Source organism: Bos indicus, chromosome 11, assembly GCF_029378745.1.
Source record: "Bos indicus isolate NIAB-ARS_2022 breed Sahiwal x Tharparkar chromosome 11, NIAB-ARS_B.indTharparkar_mat_pri_1.0, whole genome shotgun sequence".
NCBI lineage: Eukaryota > Metazoa > Chordata > Mammalia > Artiodactyla > Bovidae > Bos > Bos indicus.
The window spans coordinates 24,862,740-24,886,040 of NC_091770.1; the positions used below are offsets into that span (position 1 = coordinate 24,862,740).

At 40.2% G+C, this 23,301-nt stretch overlaps 1 protein-coding gene across 9 annotated transcripts in view; it reads left to right on the forward strand.

Moving 5' to 3' along the window:
* The window catches only part of MTA3 (metastasis associated 1 family member 3), a 213,727-nt gene that overhangs the window by 47,392 nt on the left and 143,034 nt on the right, over positions 1-23,301 (forward strand). For 6 of the 9 annotated variants that reach the window (XR_011569226.1, XM_070798561.1, XM_070798556.1 and 3 more), the window contains exons 2-3: positions 5,212-5,279; positions 12,171-12,264. Coding sequence is in view for 8 of the 9 variants with exons in the window: in XM_070798561.1 (XP_070654662.1) it covers positions 5,212-5,279; positions 12,171-12,264 (162 nt within the window). In the remaining variant the exon portion in view is untranslated. Of the gene's footprint in view, positions 1-3,421; positions 3,531-5,211; positions 5,280-12,170; positions 12,265-23,301 lie in introns of those variants that run through there. The other 3 variants (XM_070798559.1, XM_070798560.1, XM_070798563.1) reach the window with 1 other exon arrangement.

Consider the following 23,301-nt stretch of genomic DNA (forward strand, 5'->3'; position numbering starts at 1 on the left):
TCCCATGGATGGAGGAGCTTGGTGGGCTACAGTCCACGGGTCGCAAAGAGTTGGACACGACTGAGCGACTTCACTTTCTTGTTTTTAGCCCAGAGGATCAGTGGAAGAGAAGGCGCCAAGACTGGAGAAGCTAGGAAACTCTGACTCTGGTTTTCTTTCCCTTAGGGGCTCAATTGCTTTGATTCTTGCTTTCTCTTGGAATAGTCATCTTCTGGTACAACCCGGGACCACCTTGGAATAGCTGAGACAGGTTGGCATTTTTCCAATAGAATTTTGCTAAATAACAACATAAGTTAATGAAAGAAAAGAAAGGAAAAAAAAAAAAGAGAGAGAGAAACAGATCAAAGAAAGCACAAAGGACAAGCTATGGTACTTTATCTAAAGCCTGTTATCTGGTTCCAGATTAATTACATTCTAGACCCCCAGGCTCCTTTCTTTTTCAGGCTCCTTTCTTGAGTTCAATATCACAAAGCTCCCAGACTCTGGACAGCCCTATCTGGGTTTTTTTTTTTTTCATATATAAAAACTCCATCCTGATGTTGAAGCAAAAACCAACACTCTGTCTTATCTATAGCTTCCTTGCAGCATCCACTTTTTCAGCTAAGCTGTGGGACTCTGGGGACTGACACAGAGAACATTCTGGGCCTTTTGGCAATCCCTTATCATGATTCTTTAATCACAGCAGTCATGCCAGGAAATTTTACCCATGGAGAGGCTGGACTTTTCCTGGAGTTTCTGGCACAATCTGAGAGACCCCTCTATTTTAGTAATGAGGATGACTGGAATAGAGAGACAGCACCTAATAAGTATAAAGCTTAACACATGCCCCAAACTTTGTATATTTCACTTTTTAGTACAAGTGTTAGAATTAGGTGTCAGTAGCTAGTCATGATTTGTAGAACTTGAGGATCAGAGGGGTCAAGCAACTTTTAAAGTCTAACAGCCAAGCTAGGAGTGAAGTTTGGTGACAAGTTTGTGATCTGAACCATGCAGCCTGAGGAGGTAGAAGTGCTTTGGTTTCTTTGAAGCTATGGCTTTTCCACCCTTCTTTGTATGTTTTTTTTTTCTTCTACGTACAAACATTTGCTGAACTCCTTTATATGCATACTTCTTTGTTATTTGGAAGTATAAAAGTTTCATAGACAAAAGTCCCTGCATTCAACTCTGCACCTGGTTCTCTAACTATGTTAAGTCCATCATTCATGGGCACTTGTTCTTCCAGATACTGAGCACCTATTATGTAGAAGACACTGGCCCAGGAGCTAGAGATGCAAGAGGTTATACACACAGAATCTAGAGGAGGGAAAGAGCCTGGGTTCTGCCACCATCATTACTTCCAACTAATTCCAATCCCCCAAATTTCTGAGGCCCTTCATGGGGGAATGGGGTGGGTTGGGGCTTCTGGATAAGGCTATTCCTAAGGAGATCAGTATGGATGGAAGATGTTTTCTTGGCACTTTTTGCCCATTTAGTGTGGTTAGTATCTGGTAAGGTGCACAAAGCTGGGGAAATGAGACAGGCAGGCAAGGAACTATCAGAAATACAGAGATATTTTGAAGGGGAGAAACTGCTTACTTATTTAAAAATAATGAGAAAACCTTTTAATAGAGCTTGCGACCTATTGTTCCCTTGCAGTTTATGGTTTCCAGGTGGCCTTTCCACTTGGAGACAATCTTCCTGGTTTAGAGAATTCTAGGGCAAAGGAAAGGGCTGAATTATCCCAACACTGCTGCCAGTTTATAGTTTAACTCCAGCTAAATCATGCAGCCTATTTACGTGTCAGCTCAGAAATGGAGAGAGTGATGTCAGTGATGTCACAATATGTTTTCTGTGGAATCTCCAGTAAAGGGATTATGATAAATAACAGCTATGCAGTGTGCATAACAGAACAGCTTTATTTTTTCTCTAGGTCAAAAGAGTTGACGTGAGATCACAATTTGACTCACAGCGTAAAACCTTTGGGAATCTGAAACTTGCTTGAGTTTAAAAAAAAAGCAGCAGACACCTGTTATTTGCATAGTGCTCTTTGCTGAATGGTTTACAAAGCATTTTAAGATATAATCACAACTGTTCCTTACCCCACCTGTGAGGTGCAATTAGTGTGTCCCCATTTTATACTTGAAGAAACTTGAGTTACACAGTCAATCAAGGTAATTCAGCCAAAGATGCTTTATATTTTTTGATTAAAGTGCTTTATATTTTATTTCTTGCTTTCCATTAGCTAGCCAGAGAACTATTTTCACCTCAATTTGTGATAATGACAATCACAAATGCCATCACCAGACAAAGCAGAACACAGCCTTCTTTTCTGGGGACACTTCTCATCCACAGACGCCAAACCAGAGTCAACACAAGGTTGTAAAGCCACCAGAAACTCCAAACAACCCACAACAGTTAGGGATCCTCTTCATGTTTATTACCCAACAATATCTGGGAGTAGTTCGGAATGGATTGGCTTCCCTAAAGAAAGCTGTTTGTGTTCATTTAGGGGACAACCAGCTCAGATTCAACTCAATTTGGCTCTTTGTTTCTGTGAGGGTCTGAAGGCTGAGAAAACAGGGGTTGTCTGGAGAATTTGCCTGGGAAAATAATAACTTTAAAAGCATTAGGCACATAACCAGTTAACAGTCCATCAACAGCAAGCTGACTGGCACCATCTCGTCCTTTGAGGAGTTGTGGTGACAATGAACTGTGAGCCCTGTTCCCCTAACGGCAAAGGAAGCCCCCCTCCTCTAATGGTCTCTTCTCCCAGCCTGGCTGCACTGCATATAGGGCCTGTCTACAGGCAAGGCCTCCAGGTGTGGGGAAGTGGGTTCTGTTCATCCTGGTTTTGGGGTGAACGCGGATTGACACGCCAGTGCAGTTAGGGTGGAGTTGGAAGGGGGTCAGTTTTCCTAGTTCCGCCATCCTCTAGGTCTCTGCCCTGAGAAGCTGCAAGCACTTGGCATCCCCTGGCTCCAGGGCCTTCCGGCTCCAGGCCGGTTGCCTTAACCTCACCAGAAGGAAGGCGCCCTGCTGCGAGCACTTATTTGCATCCAAGTGTTTGCATCCAGACTGGTGCTCACGTGCTGGAGGTCACACAGCCTGGAGGTCTCCAGGGACAGAGGCGGGGAGAGGAAGCCCAGTCTCGGGGTGGGCAGGTGCCTGGGTACGCTGGCTGGGGCGGCAGGCCTCGGCCTGGGCCAGGACCCCTGCCCTAGGACCCTCCACTTCCAGCAAGGTCCCCCCAAGCCGCAACCCGCCCCCCAATTCCCTGCTGGTCCCAAGCGCTCCGGCCTCCCCTGGCAGGACAACTCGGCCCTCCCTAGCCCTGCGCTGGGGGCGGGCACCTGCCCCCACCCCTGGGCGTCCCCTCCCCTTCACTTCCCCCTCCCCTTGTTCCCTCCCTTCCCTCCCCCCCGCGGCGAGGAGTCGGCGGCGGCCGAGGCTGAGGCGGCGGCGGCGGCGGCGGCGGCAGCGGCGGGCGGGGCTCGGCTCGGGCTCCGCGGGCGGGCGGGCGGACATGGCGGCCAACATGTACCGGGTCGGAGGTAGGAAGGCTCGGCCCGACCCGGCCCGTCTGGGAGCGGGCCCCGGGAGTGGGGGGGTCGGGGCGAGTTCACCCTAACGGCTGGCAGCCACGGGCGCCCGGGCTGAGGGCGCAGGCGGCTGGGGGCCTGCAGTGGGGGCCGGGGCTGCCCACCCCCCGCCCCTCCCCCCTCCCCCACCGTGGCCCGCGAAGGGACCGGGGCCCATCCACACCCCCCGCGCCCCGCCCAAGGTTTTAGGGCCAAGCCTGTACTTGAGGGTATGAATTATCACGCACCCCCACCCCCACCCCCCACCCATGAAACCCACATGGGGGTGGGGGCCGTCAAGCCCCTTAAGAGGGTGGTTTATCCTCGCGTGGCATCTAGGCATTGGGGGTGTGGAGAGGGTAGAGGGACATTCGCCCCCCTCCTCTACGCCTCCCCTTCCTTGGGGGTGTGGGTGGGGGCGATGGGGGCCCAGCCAGGGGCACAGCTGGATAGGCCTGTTTGCGGGGACAGGGCCCTACACCTCTCCGTCGTCACTCTCCCTTCGGTTTCTTGTCCGGTTCCTCCCCGCCCCGCTCCCCTCTCCCACAATAATGGGGCTTAGAGGGGCCAGGGCACCGCAGCCTGGTCTGGGGAGTTGAGCTCTGCCTGGACGTTCGCTCTACTGTCTGCCTCCTTCCCAGCCTTCTGCAGAAGAGAGAAATAAGGTCAAACAAACTTTCTCCCTACTCACGACGCCCTCCTGTCTCTTTCCTGGTGAAATAATAATTCAGATAAGTGGCGTGTTTGTGTGTGAGACGTGCTCTTCTGCTCATTAGCCGAGCTTCTTGATGGATGGTGGTGGGAATGGCCTGGCTAAATGAGGCCACTTTGTAGAAGGGAGAAGGGAAAGAGCCACTAAGATAGACAATACAGCCCAGCCTCTCAAATAAACACACAGTGGGGAGTTTCCAGTGAGCCTATTAGATGACAGGAAAAACCACATTTGAAAATTTTTATCCTTTTTGTTGACAGGCTGCAGCAATCATTATAACAAGACCCTAAAGGAGTCTAGATTAAATTTGGTAAATGAGGTATTAAAAAAAACCGATATCACCTCCAGAGAGCTCTGCCTCTCAAAAAGTGACCTGTCTCCGTTCTCCCCGCCCCCATCCTCTTAGATGGAGCTGTGAAAAAGTTGGTCTTGTGCTTCTGCTCTGCTCACCTGATTTTTTTTTTTCAAGTTGGTGATTGAAATGTACTTTGGGCTGTGAAGCCTTTCAAGATGCTCTGAATTTGTCTTAGGTCAATAGTTTTATGTGAGAAGCATACTCCAGGGCAAATGGATTGGAGTGAAAAGATGTGGAAGCAGTTACAGTATGAAAGACACGTGTTTAGTCAGCCCTGACTAAATGATAAGAGGTGTCTTTTTGTTTATTATTAAAAATTTGACACATGTGGGACAAGAGTCTCCACATTCAAGGAGAACTTGAATAAAACATTAATGGAAGTGAAAATGCCAGGAAAATAAGGATATGTGAATGGTAGGCACATGAGGGAATATATTAAGTTTGCATTACTAAGTTTGCTTTTACCAGGGAATGAATTATGGGCGTGCTTCATTTTGAATGTGAATTACCTAATATAAAAAGTCACAGATTGGCACACGTGAACTTTCTGTTGAAAAGATTAAGCTCTGTACTTCCTTTACTTACAGATTATGTGTACTTTGAGAATTCCTCAAGCAATCCGTACCTCATCAGAAGGATAGAAGAACTCAACAAGGTATACACTGAGTGTTCTTGATTCTAATATTAAGAAATATTTGATTCCCACTGAAGGATAAGTGGGTAAAGGGCATAAGAGGTGATTTTACTTGCAGTTCCAGACTCTTTGAAAGTATGGATTCCAGATTAGAGAATTATGCAGGATTCTGAATATTTCGCTTTTTAGAATTACCTCTGATATTAAATATTGATATTGAATATGTAACATCTGCAGATTTCTTTAAATTGCTTGGAGTTTCTCCGAGCAGGCCACTCCAGTAACTCAGTCTCTTTTTATATTTGAAGTCATAATTTGTGTTTCTCCCTTTTTAGTGAATTAATTTTTTACTCTTTCAGCTTGAGAAGGAAGAAGTTAGGAAATATAATATTTAAGGGAATTTGTAAAATTCTAGACTAGGCTAACTAATAAGAATACAGTATTGGTATAATTATAAAGTGGCTTTTTTGGTACTGTAGGCCAGAATAAATAAAACTTACCCATTGTTTTGTCCATGATCGAGGGTGTCCAGGACAGCAGCAGCTTAATGACTGTTGGCAATAGTTCAGCTTTTACATCGGAGGCACTTGAATAGTCATAAGCGACCTGACCATAAATTTCTGATGGTTTTGAGAGTTACCTGTGTAGCTGGTGAGGATTCTTGCGATCAAAATGTTTGGGGGCTGTCTAGCTTATACTTGTCTCCCAAAATACCATCTGGAGACTGGTCCAGTTCTGAGTCCCTGGAAGCCCGGTCTGGCCAAGGGCATGCTTGACTTATGAGCTTGGACATCCTGGTTTACTTTTGGGGATACCCTGGCGATGTTGCATTTTAAAAACTTCTGTAGAATTTGAGACCACCAACCACCAAATGAAGCAAATGGCTGCAGGGTTAGGTCAGTCTGTGGGTGGAAACTGTTGAGATGTCTTCCCGAAGTGCTTCTCTTTTATGTTATTGATGTAAGGTATAAGAATTTAGGCAATTCCAGGAAATTCCTTTGTATTCCAGTGGTTCGGGCTCAGCGCTTTCACTGCCACAGCCCAGGTTCCATCCCTGGTCTGGGAGGAAAGATCCTGTAAGCCACGCAGTGCCGCTAAAAATTAAAAAAAAAAATTTTTTTAAATAAAAGGCTTAGTAAAGAATTTAGGCAATTCCACCCTGTTTACGGTATCAGTTTATTTAGAAAGTTAACTAGGATTCAAAGAAAAATATTGGCCTGTGAGATTGGTATTTTCTGGCTGCTCCTTGCTTTGTTCATTTGGCTCTAAGTGGAGTAAAATCTTTCTTGACTAATACTGTTTTTTTATGGCCACGCTGTGTGCGTGTTGTGGGATCTTAGTACCGGATTGGGGATTGAATCCAAGGCCTTGGCAGTGAAAAGAGTCCTAACCACTGGGCCATCTCGGCTCTTTCTCATAGGCACTCACATTAGTACTGTCTCGTTGTTTCCAGTTCCCTGTGCCTTGCTTTTTCCTCCATATCATTTATCACCATCAAATATACTTTATGTGTTTATAGACATACCTCGAGATATTGTGGGTTCAGTTCAGACCACTGCAGTAAGGCAGATATTGCAGTAAAGCAAGTGACATGAATTTTGTAGTTTCCCAGTACATATAAAAATTAGGTTTATACCATACTGTAGTCTTTTATGTGTATAAAATGATGTGCATGCAGGGATTTCCCTGGTGGTCCAGTGGCTGACTTTGAGGTCCCCAGTGTAGGGGGCCCAGGTTTGATCCCTGGTCTAGGGATGATCCCACATGCCACAACTAAGAGTTCTCATGCTGCAGCTAAAGATCGCCACGTGCAGCGACCGAGACCCAGTGCAGCCAAAAAAAAGAAAAAGTTGTGCGTGCCTCATTGAGAAATACTTTCCTGCTAAAAGAAATGCTAGCTGTCATCTGAGTCTTTAGTGACTCATAACATATATTAAAGGTCACCATTACAAATGGGTCATAATAATAAAAAAGTTTGAAATGTTGCAAGATTTACCAAAATGTGACAGACACTAAATGAACAAATGCTGTTGGAAAAATGGCACTGATAGACTTGCTTGACCCATCAGTTTGTAAAGAAACACAGTATCTGTGAAGTTGAGTGAGCCCAAGTGCAGTAAAATGAGGTGTCCCTGTATTTTCATTGCCTGATTTTGCAAACTAGAATGAAAGCCCTAGCTGTGTAGTGATCTTTTCTATTCACTAATGGATCTTAAGTGCTTTAGAATACTGGCTGGCACATAGTTAAGGCATTCAGTAAATATTTCTTGAATTAGTGAATTTCTCAGATGTCTGATGTTAATACTTGTACATGGCTTTACTGGTTACAAGTACTTTGGTTCATTCATTTTACAAATATTTCTAAGAGCCTGCTACCTGCCAGGTACTTTTAGACACCACTTTTAGGAACTGAAGAATGAACGAGATAGGTCTAGTAGTGAAGATGGACATCAGCCAAATAATTCCACAAGCAGAAGGAAAATTGCATCTGTGCTAAATTTACAAACATCAGAGCATGGTGCTCTGGAAGCATATAATCCAGGGATTCAAGTTTGTCACCTTTTGAGCCTCACAGGACCTTAAACTTTTAAAGCAGATGCATCATGGATTGTTGGGAAGCACCCTGTGGTTAAGTAACTTAAATGTTTGGGTTACACATTTAGCTAGAACCTGGATTATTTCCGACTCCATCATTATATTACTGTTTACTTTGAAAGTCCCTCCCCTCCTCCACATCCTCACCTTCTCCCTACCCCTCTGCTTTCACAGGAAGTCATTAATATACTAACAGTCCTTAGGGGACTAAGGGTCACCGAATTGTGAAAGATGAGATTCTCTATAATTTCAGAGAATGGCAATCTGAGTGGATGGAGTATTGATTAAAAGGAACTGTGATTGACTAGTTAATTATTAGATATTTACATAGGATCTTTATTTCTGAAGGGGTGTGAAAGAGAGATTTCATTTTAAGTAATTCATTAAATATTTCTTGAGTTTTTATTATATAGCAGGTACCATGCTAGGCTTAGAGATACTACAGCGACCAATATGGGCATAGTCTTTGCTATGGACGTAGTCTTTGGTGTACATAGTGTGTAGGCCCACACAGGTCTACGTTCTCATGAGGGAGACACAGAAGAAGATGAATGAACAGGTATAAAGAAAATTATTATAAACGGTGTTAATTTCTACAAAGGAAATAAGCAAGAGTCTTGACAGAATAACAGATTGCTTCCTTGGAATAGGGATTGGACTTTAAGGACATTGAAATTGAAGCTTAAAGGATGAGAAGGAGGTAGTCTTGGCATCGGGGCCATAAGAGTTCCAGAAATGCCCGGAGTGGGTCAGAGATCAAGTTGGCCAAGTGGGGCAATTTAACATGATTGGAAAAATCCAAATAATGAATTTAAGAGTGCTTGATACATTCTAATTGATAAACTAAGAGAAAGAACATTAACCTATTTTATTAACTTTCTTCTAATTAGGTAGAATGTGTTTTAGGATTCTCTGGTGGTCCAGTGGTTAAAACTTGGTGCTTTCCCTGCTGGCCCCAGATTCAGTCCCTGCTCCGGGAACTTAAGATCCTGCAAGCTGTACAGCATGACCAAAGGAAAAAAAAGAGAAAGAAATATAATTTTTTTTTTAACAAAATTCTTAGGATAGGGGTTTGTCACTATTTTTATACAAAATTCACTTTTATAGGTTGAAAGTTCCTTTTTTAAAAAATCTTATTTGAAATGTTACTTGTCAGTTAAAAAGCAGAACTAAGTATTTTCTCTTTTTGAATTAAAGAATAGATTTTTGTCTCAGTTGTTCCCCCCCCCACCAGCACTTTCAGTTGCAAAACTAAATAATGGGTTGATGAAAACAGTTCAACATTGTTATCTTATATTCCCTCGTTTCCTCTTCTCTAAGTTATACTCAGATAGACTGGTGATGATCTTTTGGAGGAAGACTATAAAGTTAAAATAGAAAACAGCTTTTGGGAAAATTTTATTTAGTCACTCTAGTTTGGGTGTTGCTCTTCTAAAGATTCAGTCTGCACACATGTTCAAAGAAAGCTTTGTGCCTATAATAATGAAGGTTCAGTCTCAGGAAGTTTTGGAAATTATGCTTGTGGGTAAATTTGATGTTATTTGCTATGGATATATTTTTTGGGTGTATTATGTATAATTTGTGTGTATCTTCATATTTTGTGTATTTTGTTAGCCATCCAGCTTGCCCTGAGATTTATTTTAATGTTTAGGGTCTTTTTTATTTTTGGTGGGGAGAAGGGAGCCACTAACTTCTTTGAGCCTCTAATCTTGTCCCCCATCCCAATCTATATTTGCACATGTAAGATTTTACAGATAATTTCAGGAGATCCCCTCAAAGCCCTTTTGATGGAACCCAAATTAAGGCCCCTTCTGACGTTTAGGATTTGTTGGGAATAAGGAGAGAAATTGGGAAAAGAAAGTTCCTTTCCATTTGTTCTAGTTGAAACAGACTGTGGACTTTTCATGTTGGAAAGTGTTTGGTTATTTTGTTTTTTACTTTCTTAAGTTGAGAATAGAAATGGACATGAGTATGAGGTGGACTCAAAGCCCCTTATTGCTGGAGGATGTTTTTCTAACCATGTTTGACAGAATGGAGATTTAAGAGGCTGCAACCTAAGTGGAGAAAAGGACATAGTACATTGCTGTTCATTGTATGTTCTTTATACCTGTCTCCACTTTTCCCACCTGGGGGTTTGTGCAGGTCTTTCTTTTTTCTTAGACTACTCTGTCCTCCAGGCTCCACCTATTGGACTTTTCTTCTTTTCTAGCCAACTAAGGACCCTGTACCCCTTTCCTCCTCCTTGAAACTTTTTCTGCTTTTTCCCTAGGAAAAAACTTTTTCTGCTTTTTCCTTACTTCCTGCCTCCAGGAATAAGAAATGGAGCCTGGAGGGGAAAAGAAAGGAGTAAAGGAAAATAGTGTTGGTAATTTGTCAGGAATATTCTACTTTTATACTTAAGTTATGGGGAACCGGTGAAGGTTTCTGGGCTAGGGACATGATGCCCGCTGGGCTTTGGAAGGTTGGAGAGGAGGTGACATGTGAACAGGCATCTCTGCTGGAGTGGAGGCTCCATGAGGGTGGGCACTGTGCAGAGGGTGGGCGTCCCCAGTGCTTAGCACATGCTGAGTGAGGCACAAGAAGAGGGCAAAAGAGCTTTGGTGACTGTGTATACACACAGCTTTTAGCCTTGTTCTTCAGAGCTGTGCTTCTTAAATTATCTGTGGTGGAGGAGTTTTAAAAATCTTCAATATCTTAGGCTGCTTTGGTAAAATTTAAATGAGAGTAGAAAAATGAAATTTAAAGTAGGCTTATAAAAATGCAGGCCCCATTTTTTGTTATTAGATTCAAGAGATAGGAAATTAACTCTCAAATACTATAATACACTTAATTTCTGTTCTGATTTCTGTTACACAGTAACAGTTGTATACTGGGCCTTAGACTGCACTTTCAGTAGTTCAACTTTAGAGGAATACTTGAAGGGTGTGTGTGTGTGTGTACACGCATGCACATGTGCGTATAATAGAGAAGAGGAATACTGTAGCTGTAAACTGCCTAATAGCCAAGTGTGTACATGATTCAGGAGACAATATTTGTTTTGAACTATGCCTGTCTACCACAAGCGAGTTTAAATAAGAATTTAATTGGCTTTATAGAGTATCCTTGTTGAAGGAACTCATCAGTGAGGCAGAAAAAAACATGTATATCTTAAAACTCTTGCTTTAGGTTTTTAATATGCTTTTGTCTCAAGAAGAGAAAAAATGATAAAGCATGGGTAATTGAAGTCATTGATAGATTTTATTTATATTGAAATATTGGCCTGTTTATTTGGCAGACTGTGGGATCATTGCTTCTGGAGGATGTATTTGATCACAATATTGTGAATTATAGAAGCACTTTGGTTAGGATTTAATATGAATTCAATTTTAAGGGGCAATATTTCTACAAGACTATTCTTCACTCTAGAATACTTCTGCTGAACTTCATAAAATTGACACATTTACTGCAGCACATACATATTCTTATTTCTTTGTGTCTGAGTATATCAGTAAGCCCAGAGAAATTCTGAAAATTTGTTCTCAAATTTGTTTGAAATTGGAAGTCACAAGAGCATTTTATTGTAATCTATGTGTTTTTACAGTGAACTTTGTAGTGAACGATTGACCTTGAAAGCTCTCAGAATTCATAAAGAATAGGAGGGTAGGAGCCTGGGCCCCAGCTGCAGTAAATTACAGCCTAACTGAATATTGATTGCATTCTAGACTGTAGTCAAAAAGAAATAAGCGCTTCAGTGTTCATAACTCAAGGCTTTTAATACTTTCGTATGTGAAGGTAGACCAAGAATATTGAGCATTATGGGTTCATAGATTCCCTTGAGCTGAGAATGCTTTCCCAAGCTCTCTGGTCCACCTCATCTGTTGACCTGCCCTGTACCTGCAGAGTATCACCATCCGTCGAACGTGGGGGTGTTTATGAGGAGGGACTGGATGACTTTGCACTTAGTCTGTGCCTCTGGGAGAGGGTTTGGAGGACTTATATTTAAATGTTTTAAGTTACATAGTGGCTTTTTAAATTTGGGGGATTAGTTTCTTAAGGCTAATCAGAGTTAACTATGTCTGGCTTTAGTCATTAAAGCTGTCTGATCACTTTAGTTTAATTGATGCCAGTGAGTTATTTTATGTTTGACATTTCAGTTTCACTTGGAACTTTTACAAATGTTGCTAGTCCTTATTTGAATTTTTTAGCTCTCTATCCTGCAGCTGTGGTTGGCATAGTAAGTGAGAGTGATCTTATAATTGTGCTGTCTCTAGTTTTGTTTTATAAACTACTTGAGTCTAATATTCAGTCCAGATGACTTTTATTTTTCTTATTTCTTAGACTGCAACTGGCAACGTGGAAGCAAAAGTAGTGTGCTTTTATAGACGACGAGATATTTCCAACACGCTTATAATGCTTGCAGACAAGCATGCTAGTAAGTTAATTGCCTTTTTCTTGGAAAAAACTTAAAATGTGTTTTGAGTCTCTTTTTTTGTGTGATAATTAGGAAAAATACTGTGTTACCTATAACTTTTTAGTTTCCCATTTGTTTTCCTCTTAGTTTAGATGGGAGTAGGTTTTTTGGGTGGCTCTTGGTTTTAGTATGTATATTTTTAGGATGCAACATATATTTATTAGTCAAAAGGTTGAAATAGAAGTCTTTGTAAATAGGCTTTAGCAGACAATCAGGGCAGTGTTTTGTCATCTCCCGTTTTTCACGGTGGTTTGAAGTTTTGAATATGAGGAAATTAATACTTCACTGGTATTTTGGAGGACTTTTTCCCCTCCTCTCTGAAACAGCTGGGTTATATTTACAGTTTGTAAAATTCTGAGTTTTATTATATGTTTGTAGTAGTAGGTATGTGTGGGAAAAAAAGTTTGCTAAAGAAAGAAGTGCAAGGTGATAGATAATGGAAAATTCTTGAAGGTAGCAACTCTGAGTATTTCTTTGCAGTTTAATTGTCATTGTGTGCTCTTTCCTCCCGGTCAACAGCTTTGACACATCCTAGCACCCCACCCCCTTTTTTTTTTAAAGCAACAAAGGATCAATAAAAAAGTGATTTAAATTTTAAAAAAGAAGTAAAGTAGTTTAAGTACTTTGTCTTAAAAGCCATTTTCATCCTACAAAACATGTAATGAGGTCAGGTATGTGCGTGTGTTAGTCGCTCAGTCATGTCTGACTCTGCAACCTCATGGACTGTAGCCCACCAGGCTGCTTTGTCCATGGGATTCTCCAGGCAAGAATACTGGAGTGGGTTGCCATTCCCTTCTCTATATGTATGTGTATTTTTCAGTTTAATACTGTGATGTGTCAGACTCTGGTCTTGGGGATCCTCAAGCTTGTGAAGTGTTTTGGTAATGGGGGAAAGGAGGCCGTTGTGCAGACAGGTTGGTTCTCTGTCTGCCTGAGATTTCCCCACTGTGTTGCCAATTTAACCAAGCAGTTTGGTTGTCTGTAAGTTAAATTCCTACTATATTTTCTGCTGTCGTTTTATATATTTTTATTTATTTATTTTTTAGTTTTATATATTTTTTAAAAATTTCTTTCCATTTTTGTAGAGAAAGTGTTAATTATGATATGGATTATTCTGTAGTATTTACAAATTATATATTGACAGATGCAGGGCAGTTGTATTTGTTCCTCATGTATGAGATCAGAGTATTACTTTTTAAAATGATGTATTAATCAGTTATTTATCTGTAGCTGAAATCTAGAAATTCAACATGGCATTAAAGCATGCAAAACTATTTGGATTTTATTCACCATTTATAACATAACGTTAAGAAACATAAACTGTCTCACTGATGTACTTTTGGATTTAGTTTGGCTTCTAATGTAATTTGTCATTGCAAAGGTAGTGAGGTGTCAAGATTGTCAGGGAGTCCACTGACCGCTTGTGGGGGTCTCAGCATGGCTGCCTTTTGGAGCTGTCTATTTTAGGCTTGTAAATAGAAAATCAGGTTTTTCAGAATTGATTAGGCTCTTTATATTGGCTCATAGAAATGAAAATCTAAGAAAATTAAGAATCAGTCAAACTACATAGTAGTAGTCATGCAGATTAAAGCAAGACCTGGGTTCAGATTCTGGTTGGTTACTTGCTGCCTGCCTTGGCAAAAATTCTTAACTTCTCATTCATCTGCATTTTCCTTATTTGTAAAATGAGGTTGAAAAAAAATCACCTCATTTTGAGTTATATTTTTATCACAGTTAAGAAAAAATTAAAGGAGGGAATTCCCCGGCAGTACAGTGGTTAGGACTCCGCGCTTTCATTACTGATGGCCTAGTTTCGATCCCTGGTGGGGACTAAGATCCCACAGCCATATGGCCTGGCCAAATATTAAAAAAAAAAAAAAATCTAAAATGGCATACTTTAAGGAAAAAAATTAAAGGCTAAGGGAAAAATTATGCCAGCAATGATGTGATGACTCAAGGAATGACTTATAATGGGTGCTTAATAAATGTCGGTTTTTCCCCCTTAGTGATTTGTAGATCATCTGTTTGGATGGATTACTTCTATCTACATTTACCTGTCTTCTTCCATTATTTATTGATTTTTATTCTCAAAGTTAACTGTATATCCATGTACAATAGAGTTAGAGGTATCAACTTACTTTTGTTTCGATATTGACTAAACCTTCACATGAAGAGAATAAAAATTGCCTGAATAGTTTATGCTTTATAAAGAGGTTTTTAAGGAGGGATTAATGGAGAAAATGTCATATGAAAAAACAGAGACCTGGATGTGGATGCCACTTAATTTTCCTGAATCTTAGTTTTTCCACTTCATTGTGAACTTTTTTTTTTTTATTGTGAACTTCTTTAAAAACTTTTTATTGCAGAAAATTTCAAACATAAAAGTACAGATATAATACACATGATGTTTTCCATTATTCTGCTTTAACAGTTATTAATACATGACCAATGAATTCATCTAGACCCTTACTTGTCCCATTAGTTTGAGGCTCATCAGAGAAATCTTACTTTTTTATCTGTATATATTTCAGAATATATTTCTAAAAGATACAGCCTCATCCAGACTTTCAGGAAATGCCAAGAATATACAAGGAGCTTCAGGATGCTCTTGACCCAGATCCAGCAATTAACATTTTATCATTCTTTATATATATATATATATATATATATATATATTTCCTGAACCATTTGAGAGTAAATGGAGACTTTAGAGTGTTTTTCCTAAATGTACTAGAATTCTTTTACATAACCACAGTTTAGTGTAAAGGTCTCAGGAAACTAGTATTTACAACAAAACTATTACTTCATTCACAGTCCTTATTCAGATTTCATGTCTCAACAGTGTTATGAGTAGCTATGCGTTTTTACCTTAGTCTAGGATAAAATCCAGAGTCACACACTGTGTTTTATTGTTGTGTATCCTTGATAATGGAACTAGTTCCTCAGTCTCTGTGTTTTTTGACCTTAACATTTTTGAAGAAAGTAGGTCAGTTATTTTGTTGAATATGGTTCAGTTTGTGTTTGTGTAATGTGTCCTCATAATTAGATTTAGGTTATGTATTTTTTTTGTAGGGATGCTGTAGTGATGTGTCCTCGATCCATAATGGTGATATTAGGTTTGATTACTTGGTTAAGGTGGCATTCCTTTGTATCCAGTAAGTTATTTTGGGGGAGGTACCTGGCAACTGGGCTTCCCTGGTAGCTCAGTTGGTAAAGAGTTCGCCTACAATGCAGGAAACCCCAGTTTGATTCCTGGGTCAGGAAGATCCGCTGGAGAAGGGATAGGCTACCCACTCCAGTATTCTTGGGCTTCCATTATGGCTCAGCTGGTAAAGAATCTGCCTGCAGTGCCGGAGACCTGGGTTTGATCCCTGGGTTGGGAAGATTCTCTGGAGAAGGGAAAGGCTACCCACTCCAGTATTCTGGCCTGGAGAATTCCATGTACTGTATAGTCCATGGGATCACGGAGTTGGATGTGACTGAGCGACTTTCACTTCACTTCACTTCTCCTGGCAACTACGTAAATATCTTGTTTCTGGCCCAACATCAGTGCATTTGTTTTAACATCCATTGATCATTTAGGATTCTGTAAACATTGGTATCCTCAAATACCTAGTTGTTTTTTTCTTTTACAGTATTTTTTCATTTTTATAATTTGTTTACATTAGGATCCGAATAAGGTGATTGGTTGGTAAGACTCTTAAGTTTTTTTTTTCTCATCCATTTTAATAATTGATAAATACTTCATATAGCATAAAATACAAGCTTTTAAATTGCACAATTTAGTGGTTTTCTCAACGCTTTATAGCCATCACCACTGCTAATTTCACATTTCCATCACCCCCAAAAAGAAGCCAGTTACTCCCTATTCTCCCTTTCTGTCAATCCCTGGCAACTGCTGATGTACTTTCTGTCTGTATAGAGTTGCCTTTTTCTGGACATTTCTTATAAATGGAATCATATAGTTTGTGTTTTTTTGTGTGTCTGGCTTTTTACTTAGCATAATGTTTTCAAGTTTCTTCCATTTTATAGTATGAATTACTTCATACCTGTTTATAGCTAAGTGATATCATATTGGGTGGATGTACTACATTTTGTTTATCTAGTCACCAGTTGATGGGCATTTGTATTGTTTCCTTTCTGGTAATTATGAATGATTCTGTTATGAACATTTCTGTACAAGTTTTTATGGGGACATCCTTAAATCTTTTAATCTATAGATACATATTATTTCATATTCTATCTCAGTATTTGTTGAAGATACCAGGTGGTTCATCCTGCAGAGTTGTCTTTGCCTGGGAGTTTGTTGACTGCATCTCTGTTGTGTCCTTTACTTTGTTTCCCTGTACGTGGATAGTTAGATCCAGATTCTAGAGGGTCAAAAATCTAGGGTTGTTTTTTTTTTCTTTGTGGAATGGCTGCTGCTGCTGCTAAGTCGCTTCAGTCGTGTCCGACTCTGTGCGACCCCATAGACGGCAGCCCACCAGGCTCCCCCATCTCTGGGATTCTCCAGGCAAGAACACTGGAGTGGGTTGCCATTTCCTTCTCCAATGCATGAAAGTGAAAAGTGAAAGTGAAGTCGCTCAGTCGTGTCCGACTCCTAGCGACCCCATGGGGGTGGGGGTAAAAGATCACTTCATGGGGAGCATTGTGTACTTCTCTTATGAGGTCTATAATACATTGTTGCCTGTCTCTTTTTAATAACATTTTACTTTGAAATAATCTAAGATTTACAAAAAAATCTATTAAAAACATTATCAGGAATTCCATATGCCCTTCACTCAGATTCTCCAAACGTTAACAATTTTGTTATATTTATTCCATTATTCTATCTTGTTTATTGTTTAGCCACTAAGTCATATCTGACTCTTTGCGACCCCATGGACTGTAGTCCACCAGGCTCCTCTGTCCGTGGGATTTCCTAGGCAAGAATACTGGGGTGGGTTGCCATTTCTTTCTCCAGGGGATCTTCCTGACCCAGGGATTGAACCTGTGCCTCCTGCATTGGCAGGTGGACTCTTTACCACTGAGCCACCAAGGAAGCCCATTAATTCTCTGTACATATTAATATATTTGAATTGTCTGAAAATAAATTGGTATATTTCCCCTAACCCCTAAAGTTAACCTCAGTGTGTATCTTCTAAGAATGAGGACATTCCCTTTCCTAACACCAGCATGATGATATATGAACTTACTCAGATTTTGTAAAGTTTCCTACCAATGCCTTTTATAACAAAAAATGAAGAAATTTTAATTTTGTTTTTTTGTGGAGATATAAAAACTGTAGAAAATTCTGAAAGAGATGGGAATACCAGATCACCTGAACTGCGTCTTGAGAAACCTATATGCAGGTCAGGAAGCAACAGTTAGACTGGACATGGAACAACAGACTGGTTCCAAATAGGAAAAGGAGTACGTCAAGGCTGTACATTGTCACCCTGCTTATTTAACTTATATGCAGAGTACATCATGAGAAATGCTGGGCTGGAAGAAGCACAAGCTGGAATCAAGATTGCCGGGAGAAATGTCAATAACCTCAGATATGCAGATGACACCACCCTTATGGCAGAAAGTGAAGAGGAACTAAAGAGTCTCTTGATGAAAGTGAAAGAGGAGAGTGAAAAAGTTGGCTTAAAGCTCAACATTCAGAAAACGAAGATCATGGCATCTGGTCTCATCACTTCATGGGAAATCGATGGGGAAATAGTAGAAACAGTGCCAGACTTTATTTTTTTGGGTACCAAAATCACTGCAGATGGTGACTGCAGCCATGAAATTAAAAGATGCTTACTCCTTGGAAGGAAAGTTATGACTAACCTAGGTAGCATATTAAAAAGCAAAGACATTACTTTGCCAACACAGGTCCATCTAGTCAAGGCTATGGTTTTTCCAGTGGTCATGTATGGATGTGAAAGTTGGACTGTGAAGAAGGCTGAGCGCCCAAGAATTGATGCTTTTGAACTGTGGTGTTGGAGAAGACTCCTGAGAGTCCCTTGGACTGCAAGGAGATCCAACCAGTCCATTCTAAAGGAGATCAGTCCTGGGTGTTTCTTGGAAGGACTGATGCTAAAGCTGAAACTGTAATACTTTTGCCACCTCATGGGAAGAGTTGACTCATTGGAAAAGACCCTGATGCTGGGTGGGATTGGGGGCAGGAGGAGAAGGGGACGACAGAGGATGAGATGGCTGGATGGCATCACTGACTCGATGGACGTGAGTCTGAGTGAACTCTGGGAGTTGGTGATGGACAGGGAGGCCTGGCGTGCTGTGATTCATGTGGTCGCAAGGAGTCGGATACCACTGAGCGACTGAACTGAGCTGAACTGAAATCATTGACCGATTGATGATTATTTTAATTCATTTATTTATCAAGGCTGTAAAAATTATGTGTTTTAAACTATCATTCCCTCATGTGTTGGGTGGAATATTTCTATAAAGAGAAATATTCCCTCTGTCAACTATCAGGTTGTTCTTCTGGTTTAGATCTTATAAGAAAGGTAGTTTAAATGCTTGATGAGGTTTTTGCCCTTTTTAGTTACCAGTTTTCAAAAATAGTAAAGTGGTTCCTGGGCTTCCCTGGTAGCTCAGCTGGTAAAGAATCCACTTGCAGTGCAGGAGACCAGATTCGATTCCTGGGTTGGGAAGATCCCCTGGAGGAGGGCATGGCAGCCCACTCCAGTATTCATGCCTGGAGAATCCCTGTGGACTGAGGGGTCTGGTGGGCTACAGTCCATGGGGTTACAAAGAGTTGGACACGACTGAGCAACTAAACACACAGGACAAAGTGGTTCCTGGCATTCTCCAAAGATCACCAGTTTACTTTTTTAGTTTCATCATGAGTGCGTTTGTCCATATTTGATATTTATTATCAATTGTCTTCATTGACACTCAGGTTGTCTTATCTTTAGCTAGTGGGGCTTATTTTGGTTTGTCCTGGAGTCATCTTTTATGCTTCTTGCCCCGAACCTTTGTCTCCAGAGTCCTGATTGCTTTTACTTGGAAATGGCCTTGGAGACCACAATCTGAGCATTAAGGATGGATCTTAGAGAGGGTGGTGCTGTTCCTAGGTTGTTGTACATTTAGCAGAATGTGCTATTTTGTGGTGTATTCTTCAGAATCAAAAGAAATCCTCCTTGAGTACTTGTTGCTGATTCTTCTTTTCTAAGGTAATTTCACTGGAAGCTGGCATATGTAGTTTTGAGTTTTAAAAGCAGCGGTTGTTCCTTTAATCTAGAAGAAATGGAATTTCTCATTAAATGAGTGATACCATTTTGGTATGGATCTGGTTCTCAGGACTGGTGGATTCTTTGAAAATGAAGAATTTCATCCATACTCTTTCACTTATTTTAGATGTTTTTGACATATTCTTATTATGTATTGTGTTTCTTAAAATGTAAAGCTTTAGAAAATTAAACTTTGTGTCACTTTCCTTTTTAATCTGACAGGCAAAAGGGTGAAGTATTTTCTGTACTTGCAGCTCTCTTCCTTCCTTAGAGTTTTCTTCCCAACTTTTCAGTTGTGTCAGTCACTCTGGGCTGAAGTTGGGACAGGGAAAAATAGCTCAAATAAGGATAGTTCTTTTGCTTTCTAGTGCTTGTTCTGTTCGCCACTACTTTTCCACTCCAGCACCCACGTGTGTGGAGCTTTGTGGAAGGAGAAAAGGAAGGAAGATGGGAAGATTTTATTCTTACTCAGATTTGTAAAACCACAATTAGCTGTTGGAGAGAATCCTGCCTACTTTAAGTCCTGTTCATAAAGTTTATCAACTTACTGATGTTTCTGACACTTTTGTGTTATTATAAGTAGAGTCAGAAAGCAGGGTTGACATTAATCTTAATATTTTAAATAATAAGACGCTATGGGATATGATTTTGTTAGGCAGTAAGGATGTGTTGAAGGTGAAAGGTGAGGTGACTTCTATACCCAGTTCTAATCACCACCTAGTCTGAGTCATATGCTCTTACAAAATGTTTTGGTGTCAGAGGGCGTATTGGGAATTTTGTTTTTTAAGATTCATGAAGTATATGATTCAGAGTTATTAAAAAGATGTAGAATGTGTAATGTCTTACAGAATTTGGGGACTAAAATGGGATTTTATTAAAAAGTTGACACCTCTTTTTAAAAGATTTAGAGCCAGTAATCACAATTGATTGTTACATCATAGTACCAAAACTGGATGTTTTGAATACATGAGTTCTGTCCTTTCCAACTTTCTTTCCTGGCCTTAGCACACAGTTTGTGCATTCTGAGTGCTTAGTGTTAAGTGTTTTAACGTTGAAACCATGGTTTTGGTTATCTTTCCAGCGTTTATGGGTCTTGTTCATTATAGTTGCTCCAAAAGTGTTTGTATCTTTGAATTTAACAGGGGAACAGATTTAAAGAACAGCCAGGCTACCAGTTGTTTTGATTTAGCATCTTAGTTGGCTGAAAATAATCTGTGGTGGTTTTAAAATATGGTCCTTAGCTTCTTTGACATTCCTTCCATTGATAGGTGGAGTCCATGTCTTCTCCCCTTAGATCTGGATGAGGTTGTAGAAGTAATGCTGTGTACCTCTCAAGGCTAGGTCATAGAAGGCCATGCAGCTTCTACTTGGTTTTCTTGTAATGCTTGCTCTCAGGATATGTCTGCTGGAACTCAGCCGTTATTCTGTCAGTCCATGGAGTCTGCATTGTATAGACTACAAAGGAGAGGCCATTTGTAGGTCCCATGGTTGACCGTCTGAGCCCAGGTGCCACACACGTGCCTGGAGGAGCCACCAGCTGATCTAGCCCCAGCCATTTGAGTTCGTGTGGAGGTCCCAGTCACTGTGAACAAAGACAAGAGTTCTGTGCTTGGGCCTTGTCTGAATTTGTCACCCACTGAACATGTGAGGGAAGGAAAATGGTTGTTTTGTGCCATTAAGTTTTGGGGTGATTTGTAACTCAACAATAAGTGATGTAACTGGAACAGGCTCATAATAGGTTTTCCTGTTATGGCGTATTTTCAGTGACAGCTTAAAATCAATGTCTAAGCTTATGACTGCCTACTAAAAGTATTTAATGAATTATTAGTTTTCTTTAAGTAAACTTCACTTTCTTTTGACAGAATGATTAAATGAAGAGATCTTGCCCCTGTGCCTTACTCCTTCCTTACAAATGATTTTTGGCCACGCTGAGCACATCAGAAAAAAATGCCCTCTTTATTATTCTGTAGTGAAATTTATTGATCATAAAACATACATATAATGTAAAAAGAAAACTAAAACTCAGTATTATGTTCTAAACTTTAAAAAGAGAAAAAATTTGTACTAAGAATATTTTATAATATAATAGGATCATATATACTGTATTTTAGTATGTTTGAATGCTGAGGCATGACAGTCGTGGAAGATACAATGAAATTGTGAATTGTTTGTATAGAATTACTAGCAATGCAGCAGTTATAAATTAGATTGATATTTTGTACTAGGAACTCTAATATTTGCTGAAATTTTTCAAAATGATACTATTGGTGTGCTCTGAACAAAACGAAATACAGTCTTTCCTCTTTTTACGTGACGGCTTCATTGCTGGAAAAGTAAGTTATATTAAAACCATACCTCAAATATTTTGTGTTTTCATATATTCCCTTTAGCTTAGAGGGTAAAGAATCTGCCTGCACTGTGGGAGATGTGGGTTTGGTACCTGGGTTGGGAAGATCCCCTGCAGGACGGCATAACAACCCACTCCAGTATTCTTGCCTAGAGAAAATCCCCATGGACAGAGGTGCGTGGTGGGTTACAGTCCATGGGGTTTCAAAGAGTTGGACATGACTGAGTGAATAAGCACGTACATAAAATGGAATTTGCTCTAGTCTCAGATTACAGAATCGTGGTTTTCACTTACATAAATTCACACAGGGTAACTTCCATGGTGGTCCAGCGCCTAAGACTTTGAGCTCTCAGTGCAGGGGACCTGGGTTTGATCCCTGGTTGGGGAACTAGATCCCACAGGCTGCAACTAAGAGTTTGTATGCCACAAATAAAAATTACATATGCCACAACTAAAAAGGATTCTCCCTGTTGCAGCTAAGACCCAGCGTGGCTAAATAAATAAATATTTTTTAAAATGTCAAAAAAAAGAAAGAAAATGTCCAGAGGGACATTTCAAAGTCATGTGAATCATGGACTGTGCTTTGCTGTATTCCTATATGTCTATGGGATATCTAACATCCTTGTCTTCTGTCTGTGAAATGTTAATACTGCTCCCACTGTGGCAGTGCTGTCCACCTACCTTGCCCTTTCCAAAGGAGTCCTTGGGTTATGGGGTGGAACCATGGCACTAAACACGTTTTCATAAAACAAAAGCTGTAGCTCATTGTTGACTGATGTTCACCATAATACTGGGACCATGGAAGTTACTCAGTATGTACAAATTAAACAACAAAAAACTCTTAATGTTTTCCCTAATTCCCCCAAATTAAAGATGAAAGTTGCAAACAGTAAAAAAGTTAAAATTATTTATATTCAGCTAGGATTGATACTGTCTTGACCTAGAAGGTAAAAGAGAATTTGGCAGTACCTGGCAAATTAAAGCTCAGTGTTTTTATCATTGCATACTAATCATAGACAAGTGCCCAAAGAAGTGTGCCTTGATAATAACAACAGCAACAACAAAAGAGAGAAGCATAAGTGTCCAGCAGTAAGATATTGAACTAAGTAATAAATCAACTTTGTTTATATTCTGGAGTGCCTTGTAGCCATTTAAATGAATACATAGATTTGTGTGTATCATCATGGACAGATGGCACAATATATAATTGAATTAAGTAGTTTAGATGAATTTGTAGGATATAACTCTAGCTTTGAAACAAATATAAAGTTTTATAAAATTAATGTGTGAATTTCAATATATGTATGTGTACATGGTATTCATGTACACATTAACCTTGTAAAACAAAAACAGTTATAAAGAATATTCTGAATAAGGAAATGTTTTGAGAAATTGAAATGCTTATTGAAATAAAATAGTGAATGAATA